At 34.3% G+C, this 17,559-nt stretch overlaps 1 protein-coding gene across 2 annotated transcripts in view; it reads left to right on the forward strand.

Annotated features, from left to right (window-relative positions):
• Positions 1-5,221, forward strand: part of LOC149256704 (serine/threonine-protein kinase PCRK1-like) — a 108,081-nt gene extending 102,860 nt beyond the window's left edge. The window contains exon 5 of one of the 2 annotated variants that reach the window (XR_016267285.1): positions 4,061-4,196. Coding sequence is in view for 1 of the 2 variants with exons in the window: in XM_089460848.1 (XP_089316974.1) it covers positions 4,061-4,561 (501 nt within the window). In the remaining variant the exon portion in view is untranslated. Of the gene's footprint in view, positions 1-4,060 lie in introns of both variants that reach the window. The other variant, XM_089460848.1, reaches the window with a different exon arrangement.
• The last annotated feature ends 12,338 nt before the right edge of the window (positions 5,222-17,559 follow it).

Consider the following 17,559-nt stretch of genomic DNA (forward strand, 5'->3'; position numbering starts at 1 on the left):
TGAAGACATTCTTGATTTTGGAAATTAACCAAAATGCTAAATCTGAAAGTAAGGACAACATATAAATATGAAGATCAATCACATATTTATAATATAAAATTTAAATCATCTATATTGAAAAGTTGAACACACTTTTAAGTTTATTGTTTTTATTTTTAACTGAGTTCTGGGTTTAAAATCAGTCATTAACCGAGTCTAGGTCATTAAAAAGTTAAAAATCTGAAAAATTGTGGCTAGTGGCTAACCTGCGTTACCCGCTGCAGCGTGCCTCCAATCTCCTATTGCGCCTAAAAACTACCACAGGCCAATTCTGCGTCAACACCACAAAACTCCACAAACCCCAACGATTTGTGCCAACACCACAAACACCTGCATCGTCGTCGAACACACTAGCTACCAAATGCTTGTGCCATCATCGAATTCCCAGACCTGTGTGAATGGCAAATGCAAAACTAAAAGAAACAAACAATAAGTGGATGAATGCAATTTAGGGTTGGGTTATAAAATGTTTTTTTGTTTAATAAAAAACTTTTTTTTCTTGCCCTGCACTATAGACGAACCTCACCACGGACCCATTGTCAGGGTTCGACGCAGAACAAATAAACCCATCTTGCAGTCATAACGTATCGGGTTCTTAGGGGATGAACCCGGTTCATCTGGGTTCATTCAGGACGTACCCGCACCTGGTTTGGGTGATGCGAACCTGGGATAGGTACACAAATCCCACCCCTGGGTTTGCGAACCTTTGGTTCACTGTGATTTGCAATGGGTGATCCTGTGTGGGCTTGACCTTATGACATTCCAACAACTTGTGATTCAAAACATTTTGCTTTGGCCATCAATCCTTATTCCTGTGCTTAGGGATTTGACACATGAAGCAAGTATTCATGAGATTGAGATATCATATTGTCTAATGCTAAACTTTGCCCCCCACCCATATCTACACATACTCCTTTAGGTAATTTAACATACTGACCTTGAGACACCCTTTTCTATGGTTGTAGGTTGAAAAATCTAGTTGGTTCATGGCAAATGAATTTGTAATTGACATAGAGATGTGTTCCAAGAATTCCCAGAATTGCAAGGGTGACCCCAAGAATTCAAGCCAGATAGGGAAATACAGTTTCACAACTTCGTCTTGAAAGAATGAGTCATATAAATCAAAAGCTATGTCATCATCTATGTCATCATGGTAGTGACTTTTCTCCTTAAAGGTACATTAAAGGACTTTGATTAGGGGTACTCATGGTTGTACATAGCCAACCTTAAGATTCCCACACCTCTTTTATCCAGGACTTGATATCAATCTCCTCTAGGATACAACTGCTAAAATACCCTAGTAGGGTAGACTATTTCAAAGTATTGAGACAGAAAAATTCATTCGCATCCTAGGATGGAGCCTAGAGGGTTAGCTCAATTGGTTTGAACCAACCAGAAAAAAAGGTAGAAATCATTGAGAGGTTGTGCGTTCAAATCTGGTAGAGTCCCTTTGGGTTACAAGTATGTTGTACTCTAGTGGAATTCACCCCATGTGCGATTCAGGGATATGATGAATTGCTTGGAGGGTTTCCTTGAGGACATTTTCCATGGAAAACAAAGTGTTTCATTAGGCTGAATTTTGTTACCTCCTGCACCAAACTTCAAGATAACAATAGATGGAAGTGCTTCCTCCTTGTGCAGGTGCTCCTTGCAATCTAGCAGAAACAATAGAATGAGGTTGTCAGGTGGCTATGTTAAGGGCCTTGTGCGCCTTATGGTGGGCTAAGAGAGCCACAAGGCAAACCGGCATGACAACCACACTGTCAGAAATCAGAAAATTTGAAAGGATGGCCAATAACTTTGGTTAGGATGAAGATCAAGTGCAAAAAACCCAATTACAACAGACTGCCAAAATCATAGCAGTGCTCCTGCTTCTTCTCCCAGCATTGCGCAAATTTGAAACTTCTCTGATAAGTATGTTTAGATGTACATTGAATGAACTCAAGGATTAAACTCATTTTGATCATGGTGAGAGGGAAGTACTATCAGTGAGCATTTAATATAGCAATTATGTGGACACTTTTTTTCGTAGTAAAGAATCTACGAGGAGGAACACTCAACTACTTGATGAGATAATGCCCTTTGCATGAGATAATACCCTTTGCAATTGTAAAGTAATTTGTTACATGCAGGTAGCCTTGGTGGGCAAGCCATACTGCCATGCACACATTGTATCCAGGTATAAAAAAATCATAATTTTGCTAGCATAATTTCCTTGTCTCGAGTATAGTTATTGACTGACTCAACCATCGCCTTCGATGAACACACAAAATTGAGAATCTACGGAAGTATTTGGTCTGCATGGGTAACAAAACCCAAGAGCTTCAGACCAGCAAACTCACATGTTGATTGGGTTTTGATTTAATTGAGCCTAGAGACTCACTCTACAGTTCAGTAGGAAGGGGATGTGTAAGTCTGTCTGGCCGTCCATCCCCTTTAAAATAAAATTAAAAATTAAAAACTATGTTCTAGAAAAATAATGTCAGCGATAATAAAAATTTGAATAGAAGTAAAAATATGTATGAGTAAGATGTTTCAACTCGAGATTTAAATAAATTATTTGAAGATCTATGTTAACTAATGTATATTGATATCAACTGCATATATATCTAGATGTAGAAAAAAATTGTTAAAATAAAACATTTTAATGTTGTATATAAAAAATTATTCAATGTGGGTTATCAATAAAATATTTTAATAAGAGTTAATATTGGCCTATGCTTAAAAATATATTAATAATAAGAAACCATTTTAATTTGTGTGATAAAATAGCTGTGATGTAAAATATTTTAATTTTAATGTAAATTACGTATATATTTGAGCCGAGAGGCTCATTCTACAGTCCAGTATGATGTGTAACCCTGTCCTTCCGTCATCAAAGTTGAAATTCTGCTCATATGGGCCCAAATAAAAATTTCTAAAAGTCTAAAAATACAAAAAATTAAATAACTATACAAAACATTTAAATAATGTCTGCTCATAAAATTTACACGTGAAGAAATTGGATCTCCCTTGGCTCATGTTAGATTCGTATTTAAGATGGATCTATGCTGGTATATATCATTTTAAATAAATTGTGTATATATCATGAAAAATTAAGTTTCTATGGTTAAAACTTTTATTTGGTCCTATATATATTCTATTTAGCATTCAAAAATACAATTTAAACAATGAAAAACAACACATTGTATTTTGCACTCTTAAGAAGTTTGCACGTGAAGAAATTTGATCCCTCTTGGCTCATGTTAGATCCGTACTTAAGATGAATCTATGCTGTATTTAGTATTGATCCCTCTTGGCTCATGTTAGATCCGTACTTAAGATGAATCTATACTGGTATTTAATATTGATTCCTCTTGGCTCATGTTAGATCTGTACTTAAGATGAATCTATGCTGGTATTTAATACATTTGGATATCTTAAGTCAGATATCATGACTTAATTTAGCAACTCTATATTCCATCTTGACTTCTACATTCACTTAGTTGCCAACAGAGATCAGTTTTGTTTTGCTTTGCTTTTCATTAGTTGCTATACAAGCCGTAATCTCTGCATGAGTACAGGCAATGGCCTAGAAGCTTACTGTTTTTTGTCTATTGGCTTTAGAATCTGGATCCTCTGGAGTCAGGAAGACCTTGCTCTCTGAAGCAGCAACTTTATATGCAATGTCTTTTTGTTCAATGGCTGGTTGGAAGAAATCAATATTATGTTTTTATTCTTTGGTTTTGATATTTTGTTACTCTTAATATTCTTCTTTTCAGCAATGTTTCTGCTTATTCACTTGCTTTTAGATTCCTGTCTAGTATTCTCTTGCTTTTTTGTTCCTCTCTACTATTCTCCATGTATTATGTGCTGAAACGAAACTTTTGGGAACTGAGTCAGTTGATAGGTATGGAAATCTTCTTGGATCTTTCAACGAAAAGCATCAATCCATTGACATGTTTGTTTTGGGATAAAATATATAACATACTAAATGATACGGAGAGGGAAAGACATTTTTTCATGTAAACCGTTCTACCAGCTTGTAGGCACTGCGGGATATGCAGCCCCAGAATATATACAAACTGGACATCTATCATCAAAGAGTGATGTTTGGAGCTTTGGAGTAGTGTTGTATGAACTACTTACGGGAAGAAGAGCCATGGATACGAGACTTCCAAAGAATGAACAAAAGCTTCTTGAATGGGTAAAGCCATATATATCTGACAGTAAAAAGTTCCGTTTAATATTGGACCCAAGATTGAGGGGACAATATTCTCTCAAAGAAGCACACAGAATTGCTTCCCTGGCACATAGATGTTTGGTAAAGCAGCCCAAGGCCCGTCCTAAGATGAGCGAGCTGGCAAATGAACTCAAGAACATAGCTGGTGCCTCAAAATCAGGAAGCCCGCAATCTGTTGTTTTGTTTTCAAATGCTGAAAGAGACACTGAAGATTTCAACGAGGAACCTCAAAAAGAACCAGTCAGTTCAAAAAGGCCTGTTTTTTTCTTGAGAAGTATGATCAACCGTATAAGTAAGTAAAATGGCCACCCTGCTAGGCAGGTACAAATACCAAGGCCACTTGGGATGTCATCATGAGAGAATGGATTCTTAAGCCAGTCAGAACATTAGTCAATATTTTACCGTTTCTGGTAAGTGATGGTAAAATATACTCTTTTACAATAATGAGTCTTTTCTGGCTGGTCTCTGTAAAGATATGTATAAAAATTCCTTCCTTTATATATACTCAGTTTCCAGGACAACTAATGACACATAAAAGAAACACTCGTCTTTATTCAGGTAGAAAGTTCAGATGCCACATCCTAAAGTGTTAATGGTTTTCATTAATTAGGCATGTAGATAACCCTGCCAAGATTTATTTAGATTCCTTCGCCTTTTTATTCTGGAGGATCCAGGGACATTCATTGCTAAGTTGGAAGCTAGATAAGTGATGTGTATACGTATCAGGAACAGTGAGGTTCTTAGTGTTCTCTTTGTACTCTATTGAGTATGTACTCAAAATATTTTTTTATATGAGACTAACCATTACATAAAGGCATATTGCATTTTTATAGCTAAAGTTTGCTGTAGAACTATGCTTTTTCATGTAATGATAAGCAGGTAAACGATAATTTGTGTCAATATATGCTGTATTATTCACTGGATTTAAACGCCAACAATATATTTCATTGTTTATTGTTATATTTCTTGAAGAGTTTTGTTATGTACCAATTTACAAAAGGATTTTGGCTAATTGTAAATATCTTATAAGTAGATCAGATGGTGACATTTGAAAGATAAAGGTTTACCCCTTTGTGCCATATAAGGTTCATGCCATGGCATTATATATGGTTTATTCAAAATGGCCCGTAAAAACTCATTTTCGCCGGGATTTGGTGAAGTAAAAAATCCACAGATGGCACAGTTCCAGGCTGTTTTAGGATTTTTCAAGGATCTGGGTCACTTCAGAGATTCTAAACGCGTTTGGGCATGGAGGAACTATGCCCTTGGAACTTTGACCTGTGGAACTATGCCAGACACCCAAACTTCTGTTGGATTTTTTACTTGGAACTTTGCTGGAAAATGGTTCATCTTGGACAATTTTTATCCTATGCATTTATATCATTCTGGCGTGATGAGAACTAAAGTGGAAAAGTGGATAATGTACAATAAGTAGGTCATACTCCAGGAGACATTCGTAATCTCTAACGCTCCACCTACCACCTTACCTAGCTCCACCTACAAGTTTAACATAACTCCTATAGTATACAACGTGCACAGTTGCAGTACTCTATCTTCTTGTGGGGTGCAGGTGGGGTGGGGTAGGGGTTATTGCATGTGTTAACCTTGGTGATCCGGCCTTTTCTTAAGGTTTGACATAATGATCCCTGGGTGGTGGTGCACCCTAGGTTCAATCTTAAGTAGAGATTTTATTTTGTTGTTATATTTGTACGGTAGTGGGTTTTCTAGGGAGAGAAACTTTATTTTACATGATACAACAACATCAATGGAGTATAACCCTTCATTGACAAACACATTGAGCTAAATCGCATTATTTTATTATTATTTGGCTTGAGTGAAGGGGCATCCTCTTGGTTTGGTTGCCCATGGATTTATGGCATGATTGAGTTTATTTTATGATTTGTTGGAGGGTTGTTATGCATGGGAAGTTGTGCTAAAAGTTAGTTATCAGTGTGTCCTTGCCATAGTGGTTTTGTTGAACTTGTGTCCTTGCCATAGTGGTTATGCTGAACTTGTGATTAAATATCTGTCTTCTTTGTGGAGTTCGATGCTGAACTTGTGATTAAATATCTGTCTTCTTTGTGGAGTTCGATGCTGAACTTGTTATTAAATATCTGTCTTCTTTGTGGAGTGCTTTCGAAGAGATTTACACACTTCTCTATGGAACACTCATGAAGATATAGTTGAGCATCGGTTATTATTTTATTGTTGATTCCTTCTTTGCACAAGATCTGAGTTGTAACCCCTTTGGAGCCTTTCTTTTGAGGTAGTTGTACAATGGGAAAAAACCTTGTGAGAATACTTTCTATTTTGGGAGGTTATTGACAACTTCTTTTCTGTGGTGGACTCTATTTATTTGGAATCGTGCATATTTATTTATGGAGTTGGAGTACCTCAACATGCAATCAACATGCAATTCATATGTGTGGAATTATTGCACACTTGCTTATGCACCATATGGATCATACATTTCTAGAAGTTTTGAGGTAAAAAATGAGTCTCAAAACAAAAATACCCTATCATAACTTTAACAAAATCAGTATGATTCAAGATGATGATGTCAACCATAAGCATAAATAGTTTTGGAGGGAAGGGAAAACACAACATTTTTTTAATCATATTTTTGAGTTATCTCCCTGTATGTTTACTCAAATTTCAAGTGTAGGCATTTATTAAATGAAATATTAAATTTAATTTCAAGCGTAGGCATTTATTAAATGAAATATTAAATTTAACATCCAAAGAGTAATTACTTTTGATAATTTTGATAAGAGCCATATTTAGATAAATTAGAAACACAAGAAAAAAATGTATTTTTTTTCAAGAAATGTGGGCTATTCATGTATTTCTAGTTTATCTCACTGCATGTCTATCGAAAGTATATAGAGTGCGTACTTGTTGGATCTAGAATTTAAATCCACATCCAGTGAATGCCTGCACTTGAAATTTCAGTAAACTTACAAAGGATACAAGTAGAAAATATGTTTAAAAAATGTAGTTTCTTTCTTCCTCTTTCAATACTTACAACTCTTACTCTATTATTTGAACTTTATTAAATTTTGTTAGTAGACCCATTTTAGGCTTCAAAATTGATCTAATGTTACTATTTTGAGAAGGTTGACTAATGTTGTCCTAGGGAGAACATTTAATTGTTTCCTTCACTCATGAATCTTGGAGGGTTCATTGGATGAGTCTTCGAGGTGGACATTGAGCACATTCTCCTATGTTGAGGACATTTTATTGTATTTTACATGCATGCATCTTAGAGGGCGCACTAGATGTGGCCTTTTAGCATCTTGACATGGTCAAATGCCTATCATTAGTTATACACCTGTTGACACTAAACAAGTAATGTTTCGATCATTGACACCTTAGCCTCGTAAGGCTAGATGTCATAAGACAAGAATGGTACCCTGGGTTTAAAGCCTTAGGAAATGGTTAAGACCTGATATGAAATCATAAAATGAAAACTCTTATAATTTATTTTATTCTAGTTTCAAATATACAAGTTTTTATGAAATTTCATAAGTTTCTTTAAAAGTAAAGGTAAAATTATATATATATATATATATATATATATATGCAAATTAATGTACAAATATCAATACATTGCTAACTAATGCTTTAAATTCTCAAAGAATAGATAGAATGAATTTAGATAAATTAGAAATTAAAGAAATATAATAAAATTAAAAATGAAAAGTAAACCTGGAATTATTATCTAAAATGTTAAACAAGACAAGGAGTAAAATCATTTAAGCAATGCGGTTAAACTCAACAATGAATAAATGAACATAAGGATCCTTTATTATCAAATGATCCATACAATTATCTCAGACATAACAACCCTTTCAAGTTTATGTGAGAACTTGGACCAAAGATTATTCTGTAAGTTCTAAATGTAATGTAAATCATAGGAAGACAACAAAGTGATGATAAGGTTAAAAATGGGTTGACTTGTGCCGCTAAAGTAAATGTGATGTGCAATAGTTTACAATTGCAGAATATACTTATTAGCACTGGAAAAATTTAGAACTTCTAAACATATCAAACATATAGAAAAAATAAATCACTTAATTTAGAAGGCCAAATTTTTCTTTCACTTTGCCTCTCTGTTAGTTTTTGAGAAATCTTTGCTCTTGACAAAATTGAGTTAACAAAAAATTAAAATAGACATGAAATTGATCATGTGTAAAAAATACACTGAAAGTTCCAACATATCTCTCCCGGTATTGACTTTTGTGCATTGATCTCCCCCTTGTTTTTTTATTCTCCTTCAATTGTGATTAGTTGCAACCCCCTTCTTTTTTAATTAATGGATATTTTATGGAAATGAAAAGAGGTAAGGGAACCAACGACACATTGATTTTAATAGATGAAGTAATCGAGGGATTATATTTGTGACTTATTATAGAAAGGTGGGTAGGGGTCCCATTAGAACTTAAAAATACATAAAATAAAGCTTGTTATTACCAATAAACATTTGCTGCCCTTGACTCCCATCAAAAATCACAAGAAACATGTGTGCATATCATGACAAGCATCATGTGTGAACAATCAACAAAAATATATGAACATCACATCCTTGTCACTCCCAATCTCACAAGTTCAAAGCATGATATTAGATCTTCAAAATGACAGAAATATCATGATTTAAGTTGCTTTATCTAGTAAAAAATAGAGTGTGTGACCATCACATAAACATAAAAGTTGAATAAACTATCGGTATTGAGAAATTTTTGGATACATGTACAAATGAACTATTTCTTTCTTGCTTTCACTTTCATCATTCTTTGTGTCCATTCTTGAGTGGGCAGAGATGAATTGAGAAGTTTTAGAATTTTTAGCGCTAGGGGATTTTTGAGTAGGTTGCTTTCCTTTCTCTTTAATTGGTTTTTGAAGTGACAAAGATTTCATTTCAAGAGGCTGTGGGTGTTGGGAAAATGATTTGCAGATGTAACAATATGTGAAGTGATTGGCATTTGTGCCTTATTTTGACTATTTGGTCAGTTCTCTATCCCAAAGAAATGTCTATTTAGATTCTCTCCCACCCATCACTTACAAGATCAGGTTAAGTAGGTGGAATATCTGTTATCCTAGGGTGTGATTGCAAGGGAGCATTTGTAGGGATCAAATGCCGAGGTTGGGCTTCCCACCTAAGAATAGATGTATTTGTGCCAACTACTTGAATTACTATGAATTTGTATCAAATGAATGAAAAATCTTATTCTCTTATCTCTTCCTTCCAAATCACATTAAGTCTCCTCTCTTGTCCTCGTCGTGTTCCTTGAGAATGTATGCTAAAGAAATTCATTTAACAACATTGCTAAAACATTGTCATTCTTATTTTCTTAACCCATTTTAGATATGTAATCTACTGTTCATTACATGCAAATTAAATAGATTGTAACTTCATCTATCATTTATTAACACAATAATTAATGGCTAAGGTATGGGATGAGTGACTTAGATGCATACATTGGGTATGTACATGCATACTAACATTACATATAACTTTATTTCACATGAGGCACACATATAATCTGAGATATAATTATTGTTTGGTTTTACAATTTCTTATTTTATTTTTATTATTTTGATAAATATTCATATATTACATATGAGGAATATACATATTCTGGTCCATTACATCAAAGTTCATCATGCCATTTGTTTGAATTGAACCTCGGTCGGGAGGATCCCAATCATTTCTCCCAATCACATGAGATAAACCCAATTGACGTTGGACATTACAATTTATGTCTCAAGTAATTTTAAAAATTCATAGTAGGGTTCCTTTTGTTAATGAAAATAATGGTGAGGAATGGTCATGATAAACATGATAATTTCTATGATGACTTATGATAATTTTTTTATAATATGTACACTACAGTGACAATTTTTTTCTCTTCAAAACATGTGCCGTATCTCATTCAAGCATGCCATCAATGTAATACACAAAACTACATTGAAACAAAAAGGTTTATTAGAGTTTATACCTAAGAAAAAATCGAATTTACTTAGGATGAAAGATTACCTAGACATTGTTTTTAATTTCAGCTATCTCATTTAGCATTTGGTTATCTGCACGGTAGGAAAAAAGATGAAAACAAGAAAGGGGCCATGCAAAACTGATTAAAGAAATGAAGGATTCATAGAAAAACATTATCTCTACAACAATGCATAGAGGGCATACCTTGCTTCAATGTTGTGAATACCCAAAATCGCGGTGTTTTTCTTTAACTAAGCTTTCCAACTCATTTTATCTCTTCCCAAATAGCTGTAGCGTACCAAAATTTCTACAAAATAGACTGAATTTGTTTCCTAAACATTGGGTGACATACCTTGCTTCAATGCCTTGGATGCCCAAACTTCTTGTGTGTTTTTCTTTAATTGAGCTCGCCCACCCAATTTATCTCTTCCAAATAGTTCTATTGTACCAAATCTCCATGAAACAAACCAAATTTGTTTTTTGAAGGTTGGGCAACTTCTAGCTTCACTACTAGTTCCAAATACTAACGAACTACTCAGACAAGGTTTCAAACATGGCACATTTCCATTCCTTAACCTTTCATAATCTCCAAACACATTCCTAGTTTTGTTATGTGAGGAAGAATTGAAATTAATGAATGCCATACTTTCCAATGCATGATTTAAATGCTATCCTAACCATAGCCAATAAAGTGATTTATATCACTATAACTTTAAACATGCATACTACATAGTTTGAAGGCCTCATGATGAATTAACACCTTCAATTTTCATGTATCATACCCATTTGCTGATGAACTATAAACTTCACATGTCATACCCATTGGGTGATGAACTATAAACTTCATGTCATAAAATTGTTTCATGAAATGATCTCACATTCCCTCGATATAAACACAAGTCTCCAATCCAAGTTTGAATTTCCAATATGCCCAATGCATGATTTATATGACATGTAATAATATTCTAACTTTATTTTAAAGAAGTTATGTTTTTAAAACATATATTAATCTCAAATCATATGAAATATAATTAAGCTTAAATAAATCATCAACTCCATCAAGTGAATCCATAAATTAAATTATATAGAAAACAAATATGATAGTTTCACCAACACCATCCTTGTGTCATGATGTCTGGCATATACATCTTTCCAACAAGAGTTTAAACATTTCCTAATGGGACCCCTACCTACTATTGATCAATTTTGTATATAAGACTTTAGGCAGTGTGATAAGATAATTATAATGTGAAACTTGTAATTCGTTGCAAGTGTTTTATTAGTTGAACCAATATTTGGATCAACAACACCCTCCCTTTTGGGGTTTTCTTTCACATTACTTCATTATTTTTAAATGGAGCAATCTCTCTTGGAGAGGATAGAGTCCACATATCCACTCAGTATGGTAAACCGTGACGGGAATATATCTAATTACTCTATTATATTATTATTTCTTTGACTTGTCATTCAATTAGTTAGGAGAATAATGTGTTTTTATTGTAGAGAGAAAACTCATTCTATAAGAACTTTCTCTTCATTTGTAAATGTGTAATTGGTGATTATGGATTTGGAGAAGTTGATAAGTGATAGGAGAATGTAGAGCTCAAAGATGATTGATTTGGAGCTCCCTTGCATATCAAATTATTGAAGACTAATGAATAAAGCATTAATCTATTTTGTTGTATGCTCTTCAATCTTATTAATTATGTTGAGGAAGCCTCCTACTATCATTTAAATTTGAAGGCCTATTGTTGAAATGTTTTTCTTTAGGAGTAAAGCAATGTTGGGAGATTCTCCCTCTTACCTTCTTGTTATTAGTATATTTTATTTCTCTTCATCTAATAAATTAGTTGCTAAAATCAAATTATAGTTTAGTTATATATAATAACATTTCAAATTTCTTTCATGAGTAACACCTCTAGCACTCCAAGATCAAGCCTCCACAAATTAATTTCCAACAAATACTTACAAACAAATTGCATCAAATTAGTTCCTCCAATTTTAAGTACACACCCAAATGACATTCAACATATCAACTAGGTCTTTCATCCAAGAGGTTGAATATCGTAAACTATCCTTTTTAGCCATATCGCCCACCTCAAAATAGTTCATTGTAATACACTAATCGTTTCATGCATGCAATATTTCATGACTTCTTTGATTCCCTTTCTTGTTTTCTTTCTTTCCCATATCCCATTCCCCATTTCCATTTCCATTTTCATATATTACAACAACCTTATGTTTTGTTGAGATTTACTCTTCCTTTTCACCTTGAGCCCCCACTCCATAGCCTTGGTAATCTACCTTACGTAACCTTCTCCCCCATAATGTTAGAGAATAAACAACCTAAAGTGTGCGGAAGAGCCACAAAGGTGACAATTATCAACTTGAGTTACACAAAGCTAACACCTTGGTATTGGGGACTTCACACTTTTGTGGGTATTAGATTTTGTTATAACACTTTCGCACCATTGTTGGGGATAAAGCCCATTTTTGAAAAACATTTTTGGATGAGGGTTTTATTTTGAAGATCGTATTCTCATTTTGATAACTCCACATTTGATAGCTTGTTCTTTTGGAGGTGAAGAGATATAGAAAACACTTAAAGAACTCATCTTGGTGACTGCACATGTCATTTTTTGGGTACGAGATGCATTTTTAGATATCAACTCTTTTTGAAGATATATGTTAAACTTAGTACTAAGTTTGTATCTTGTATTAAATTTTCACCTATCCCATGATATCCGCATGAGTTTGATGATACTTCTTAAGAGTTTGATGAGTATGGATTGAGTTTCCATGACCATAATGATTTAATAATTAGACATGTTACATCCTTATTGATACTCTTTCTGTTAATCCTTTTATTTCAATCTCTATTGTATGTACATGTAGAAGAGAGAATGTTGTTCACCTCATCTTACTATCCTCGACACTACACACACATCATACCCCTTTCCACACCAATAATCAACAATCACACACTTATTCATTTTGTGACTTTCTTTACAATATGTGGAGAAATTTTATATTGATTGGATGGTCCACATGCTACAAGAAATCCATTTTCCGCATTTCGCATTGAGGATTCCATCTCAATGGTACTCTCATTTTTTTCCTCATTTCCTCTCTACTTTCCATGTGGAGGAATTCCCTTACTTTTCCCTTGCATTAAGTTTTCTTCCACATAGAATTTTTGCAACATTGCCTTTCCCTCTGCATAAACCCTTCTCTACATGGACTCCACATCCACACCCTATATAACCTCTGCATCCCACATTTTGCATAATTCATACATTCCACATCCACACTTACTTTATCATTCCTCCACTATGTAACCTTTAAGATTCCTATTCTCAAGGTGATTTATGGTGTATTTATGATGGTACATTGACAAGCCTTTTAATTATCCTTTCAATTGTTTAGGAAGACAACCAAAAGTCTACTCATTTAATTGTCAATTTGAGATTCATTTGGAACTTACAAATTGTTGTGCACTATATATGCTAATGCAATCTATTATGTGTCTTGAGGTTGTCGTATTTTAAACACTGTTACAATGGCAAGATAAGGATGCTTTCACACGTCACCACTAATTGAAACACACCACCCTTTCCAAGAAAGTAAAACACTCTTGCAGGGAAGTAAATCACACTTGCATGAAAGGAAACACTTTGACAACAAAGTTAACACACTGGCAACTATGAGGTAACTTGCTCCAGTTTAATAATATTATTGTTTGTTGTAACAATTTATACAATAGCATGTGCTTATGATGCAACAAATGACAAACATATAACTCAAAAATAAAGTGAAGACATTAGATTCACACAACTCTTAATCGTTAAGCTACTATTATATTGAAAACAAGTCAAAAATAACTTACAAGTGAGTTGCAACAAAAGTCGAAATCATAGAAACGTACAAATTTGTATGAAATTAATTTCAATTGATTAACCACAAAGCTAATACTTGAATTGTATAACCTAGAACTGTAGAAACTACACTGTTAGATATTCAATTCACTCGATGATGAAAATACCATCGAACAATTGAGGCAAAGGAGACTTTTTGTTGCAGGAAATGCAAAAATTACACGTTGCACTTTTACAATAATTTTTCTTCCCTCCAGGCACTGAGGGAAGTTGGGTATTTATACAAAATGACACTATCTCAATTTAATGCAAGATCGGATATCCATTCTAAGAGAATCAAAGAGATCATCCTTTTACAATGGTCTTTTCATAATTAGGTAATTGTTGAACAAATGTCGAGCTGAATCAACTGCATGTTGTTGGAAGGTGAGTTGTCCTCCTTAATCAGTTACCCACTTTCCTTCGTCGTCTTCCATTATGAGAAACACATGATGAATGTACAACTAAAGAACTGACCAAAGAGCTGGTGAGATATTCTAGAGTTGTAGCAAGGCGAAATCTAGGCAATTCAAGAATTGCAACAACACGAATGGGTCATAGGTGAATTGCAACATGTTTATCCCTATGAGGAGTAATGTTTGAGTTGCAACAACATACACTAGAAGAGTTTCAACAACTGTGCGCTACAAACGAAGTTGCAACAACACGGGGGAATCACAACACTTGCACCCTTTTTGGTCAGTAGAGTTGCAACATTTGTGTGTTGGCTAGCAATGCTGGTTGAAGCCTCGCTAAGGAATTTCAATTCCTATGGTGGAGTTGCAACTTTTTTCGTGGGGTTGTAGTAGGAGTTGCAATAGCACAAAGGAGTTTCAGCAATTGACCTTTGATCTCATTTGACAATGTTAATATAAAGAGTGACAATCTCACAACATAATACAGTATAAGAATATGTATAAAAGTGGCATAAAAGAGACTATTTATACTGTCACCAAAAATGGGAAATCATGGATGGAAACGACGTAAGGAATGAACAAAAGGTGGAAAAATGACATGAAAAAGGTTTTGGATGAGTGTTGAAAATGTACCAATTCGAGCACCTGTCATACAGTCCACAAAATAAGGATAGTTGCTTGATGTAGAGGTTTAATGGTTGCATTTTCTCATAAATATGTCTAAATAAATGATAATTACAACCAATACTTCACATGCACTTTGTAGTAGGTGAATACACCAAAACAATGTTTCATTAAGGATTATTAATGATTTTTACTGCCTATTGAATAAAACGACATGATTTACATCAATAATTCCCACTCAAATTTCAAAAGTTTATTGAAAAGTGAGAATGGGAAATAGAAAAAAGGAAGAACCATTATGTGGAGATATCATTAATTCTTAATTAGCTTTCCAAAATAGAGGTTTTCATTGGTTTACAACCTGTAAGTGGTACTTTGATATCTCCCTAGAGAAAAATATTGATAATAGAGTTTGGGAAACTGACCTTGTTAAGGTTGGTTGTGTGCCAAAAGTATTTGACTTTAGGAAGCTTGTTTATTGATGTGCGAGAAAATTTGATTCCAAACACATGATTATTTGAGTACATGTAGAAGGAAGAACTCTAGTCCTTCTAACACCAAGCGTATCTAGAAATATGATACAACTTCTAACTCCAAACAAAGGCCTTAAAATCCCCAAAGCTAAGTCATTCCTTGAGTCTTAAGGTGGTGGTGTAAATTTTTTAAATTGTTTTATGGTTCAACCTTTTATCATGCCAATCAATCTATTTCATATTGATATATGCCTATTAGCTGACCCATATAAAGATATTTCCCATATTTTCTTAAGGTTGTGCTAACGGTGCTAGATATCACCAACATACTAGGGATCTCCTCGATGTGAAGTCCCAATTATAACTCACACCATTTGGAGTAGGAGACCCATTAGGAGTATCGGTCCAACCACCATAACACAAAGGTTCACCTTGGTTTCAATGGATAACATAAGAGATTATATACACAACTCTTGAAAAAGCAAGTTGACATTATGAAACAACGATTGCAATGTGTAAAAGGAGATCTTCATGAGTGGGAGACAAGAGCGAGTCTTTGGAAGGAAGTAATATAGTACTAACCTAAGAGAGACACACGATAGCATGAAAATATTAGTTAACTAAATAGTTCACATAATGACTATTAAAGTGAATACAACACACGTTCAACAAGATGAGTACCAAAGCCACTGAAATAGTTCAATTTCTCCAGTACATATGAACACAACATATACCGTAAGAATCTGAAGAATAGTCCTAAAACATTCATGATACATGCATGAAAATGTATTGGCTAATTAAGTTTAATTTAGGTGAAGGATCCATGTACACAGTGATAATGATGAGGCACTAGTTCCAAATAGTGGAACATTAAGTCACTTCTTTCTTCTCCGAAGAATAGTTTTCTCTCCTATGCCAAGTAGAGAAGCCAAGACTAGCTCTCTAAAGCTTAAGCCTCCAAAATCCCTTTGCTTGAGTTATGAGGTTGCTTTTATAACAAGAGGAATGACCTTTCATATCCTCATGAGTCTTGGATTACCCTCATGCCTCTTGGACTTCTAAACAACTCTTGAACTTATAAATGACTTTTGGAATTCTATATATGACATTTGGACTTCTATATATGACTTTTGGACTTCTAGACAACTCTATTGTCTATATATGAAAATATGACTCTTCAGATTCTACATATGAATATTGGACTTCCACACATTACATTTTGTCCTTTTCCCCTTAATAATTACATCATCACATTCCGCATGATGTGGCGTGAAACATGGACACATATTGACAATTATAATGACACATGTACAAGTTACAACTTGACAATGATGACATGGAATTCATGATGAGGTGGCAATGCCAAGTTGTCTTCCTTGTTGCTTCATCTTGCATTCTTGATGGTAGATTTGATCTATGCTTCATCTTCATAAAAGATCATCTTTTTGGCTTATCTTCACCCTCTAAAGGGTCTTGGATGAGCTTTGGAATCCTCTAAGTCATTATGCAATGTTTTCTTTATGTTTTGGTTCATGGTTTGCTTCATGTCTCCATGATGGCTCTCTTTTGTTATTCTTCTCAGCAGATGTTTCTTTTTGTTTTCTCCTTGCTATATGCTTTGAGTATCACCTTTTCATGCTAAGAAGGTACTCCTGCCAATGAAAATCATTCATGACAAGGCAAAATTAGTCTTAAAATAATTTATTCTATCACTACCTAGCTCTTGGAATGATCAGCTCCTGATAGGCCTGTGAGAGGACTGAAAGAAGGAGGCTTAATGGGGAAAGCACAATTGAACTCATAAGTGGCCTAAGTAGGATCCAATGTTCACTGTTGTTGTGCTATAAAGAGGAGCTAAGGAGGGTGCAGGGCGCAAGTT

The sequence above is a fragment of the Pinus tabuliformis genome, chromosome 7 (genome assembly GCF_031772625.1).
Source record: "Pinus tabuliformis cultivar Carrire ecotype Pingquan chromosome 7, CPIR1, whole genome shotgun sequence".
Taxonomy (NCBI): Eukaryota; Viridiplantae; Streptophyta; class Pinopsida; order Pinales; family Pinaceae; genus Pinus; species Pinus tabuliformis.